At 54.2% G+C, this 2,157-nt stretch overlaps 1 protein-coding gene across 1 annotated transcript; it reads left to right on the top strand.

The window, feature by feature from the left end:
* The first annotated feature begins 69 nt into the window (after positions 1–69).
* On the top strand, positions 70–1,587 carry LOC106532238 (protein FAM217B). Its single transcript, XM_014028261.1, has one exon. The coding sequence runs from the start codon at positions 242–244 to the stop codon at positions 1,361–1,363; it is 1,122 nt and encodes a 373-aa protein (XP_013883715.1). The 5' UTR covers positions 70–241; the 3' UTR covers positions 1,364–1,587.
* Positions 1,588–2,157: the final 570 nt, after the last annotated feature.

Here is a 2,157-nt window from a genome sequence, read left to right as displayed (position 1 = left end):
ACTAGTGGTGAGAAACTGTGTTGCACCTTATTCAAAATCAATGCGGCCCTCTGCGGCCCAAAGTTAAAAACTGTTCTTCTGAGGCCCTCAGAGTGGCGCTCGCGGAAGAATCTCTGCAATAATCCACTTGTGTTCAGTCAGAAGAACCATGTGGAACTGAACTGACTCATAATTCATCTGAACGTTAATCCTAGTCTGGCTTCTAACAWGAACTACTTCCTGTTTGTCTCCCACCCATAGGATGGAGGTTAAGGAGCCCCCTGCTGCTCCACACAGGAAACACTCCGAGGTGAGGGGGCCGCCCCTCCTCACACAGCTGGCACAGAGCCAGCAGACCTCAGGGGACAGCGACACAGATCTGTCTGAGTCTGAGAGGGGCCCAGAGCCCCCCTCCTGTGGGGTCCCTCCACAGCTGGAGCTCAGCCCAGAGGTCATCGAGGATGAGGAGTMCCTTCCTCACAGAGTCAGAGGGCGGGGCCAAGGCGGCTTTGTCTTTCCAGACTTTCTCCCTCCTCCTTTCAACTCGTGGAACCTGAGCCAGCTGGCTGTTTTCTACAACACGGAGGGCAGGGCGGCCCCCCGGCCCCCCTCCAGCAGCCTTCTGCAGCAGTACCTGCAGAAGCTGCTGCAGCTGGAGGGGCTGCAGCTGCAGAGCGTCCAGGAGGAGCGTGGGAGGCTGCAGGTGGCGTCCAGCTGTCAGCGGTCAGCCGCTRCAGCCGCAGCACGCCTCAGCTCTCCAAAGTGCATCCTGCAGTGTCAGCGGGCCTTCTCCTGCACCTTCCTGTCCCCTCACACCACCCTGCTCTCCGGCTGTGCCTTTAGCCCCCGCTCCATCCCCAGAGCCGTGTGCTGTCCTGAGTCCAGGCCGAGCCCCCCACAGCACAGCAGAGGGGTCCTGCCAGTCCCCAAACGCAGCTACAGCGAGAGCAGAGTGCAGAGCTCGGACCGTGTCCCGGGTCCTCAGAGGTTCTGCAGTGCGTCCAGGACCAGCAGCTACCTCAGGAGGATGCAGGCCTCAGGAAACATTCGTAACCCTGACCAGGGTGCTGCAGGAGGTTCTGCTCACAGGTCCAGGGACCACCCTGAGGAGGGACGTGTGCTGGACTGCAGGAAGAGGAGTGGCTCTGAGCAGAGGACCGGCAGAACCAAGAGACCACAGAACCCGTCAGGAAACAGACAAAGCCGCTCTGAGTGTAGAAAAGGACGAGCGGAGCGCCGGCGAGCTGCTGACTGTAAAAACARACAGATGAAAGGCGACGCCGTCCCCCAAACCCTGATCAGGTTTCCTTGTTCCAGATGTTGTCAGATCAGAGGACCGAGCAGGTCCAGAGCTGCTGAGCTGGTTCTGGAGCAGCAGGTCTAGAGTCGTCTCCCACACAGCTTGAATTCTGTCATATCTGTCCTGTCAGCATGTGAATGGATCTGAGTGGTCCCAGTCAGAACCTGTAAGTCTTAACTCAGTCTTTAGTCTCACCTCCTGCAGGGGAGCTGGGGTCGGTTGTTTTCGTACGCCTTTTTTTTTCAGTGATTTTTGGTGAACCGTAGCACAAAAACAGCTAGACCTATTAAAATGAAACATGGCAGGACTGTAGATGAGTCTGACCTACACTGCACCAGCCAACGGTTTTATGATAGACCCCATATTTGAGGAGGGGGCTCCTTTCAGAGAGGGGGTCTCAGGACATGCAAAAATGCTTATAACTCAGAAACTGTTCAACATAGGAGCTTCAGATTTCTTTTGTTGTTTAGCTCTGATGAAGCTCTATCCATCAGGCCCACTAACCAGTGCCCCCCCCTCCCAGACCCCCAATTTATCGAAAAAGGGGTATCTGGATATACAAAAATGGTCATAGCTCAAAAACAATTAAACATAGGAGCGTCAGATTTCGTTGGTTTAGCTCTGATGAGGTGCTATCTATCAGGTCAACCAATGCCCCCCCAAAAAAGACCCCCACTACAATTTTGGGATGCACCTAGAAGCATGACATTTATTAGGAATAAAGACTTCTGAGTTCTGGTGCATTTGTGTGTGCGGGGGTCATAATGTTACCGCTATGCGGTGTCTAGTTTACGTTTGAGGTTCGTACGGTTTGAGAGAGAAGTAAAGGAAGCCATCTTTGTGAAGAAAAACCGTCCACCATTAAACAGAGGTGGAGG

This window comes from Austrofundulus limnaeus, unplaced genomic scaffold (genome assembly GCF_001266775.1).
Source record: "Austrofundulus limnaeus strain Quisiro unplaced genomic scaffold, Austrofundulus_limnaeus-1.0 Scaffold737, whole genome shotgun sequence".
Classification (NCBI taxonomy): Eukaryota; Metazoa; Chordata; class Actinopteri; order Cyprinodontiformes; family Rivulidae; genus Austrofundulus; species Austrofundulus limnaeus.
The sequence above is the reverse complement of the archived record's forward strand: the minus strand, read 5'-3'. Positions and strand labels throughout refer to the sequence as shown.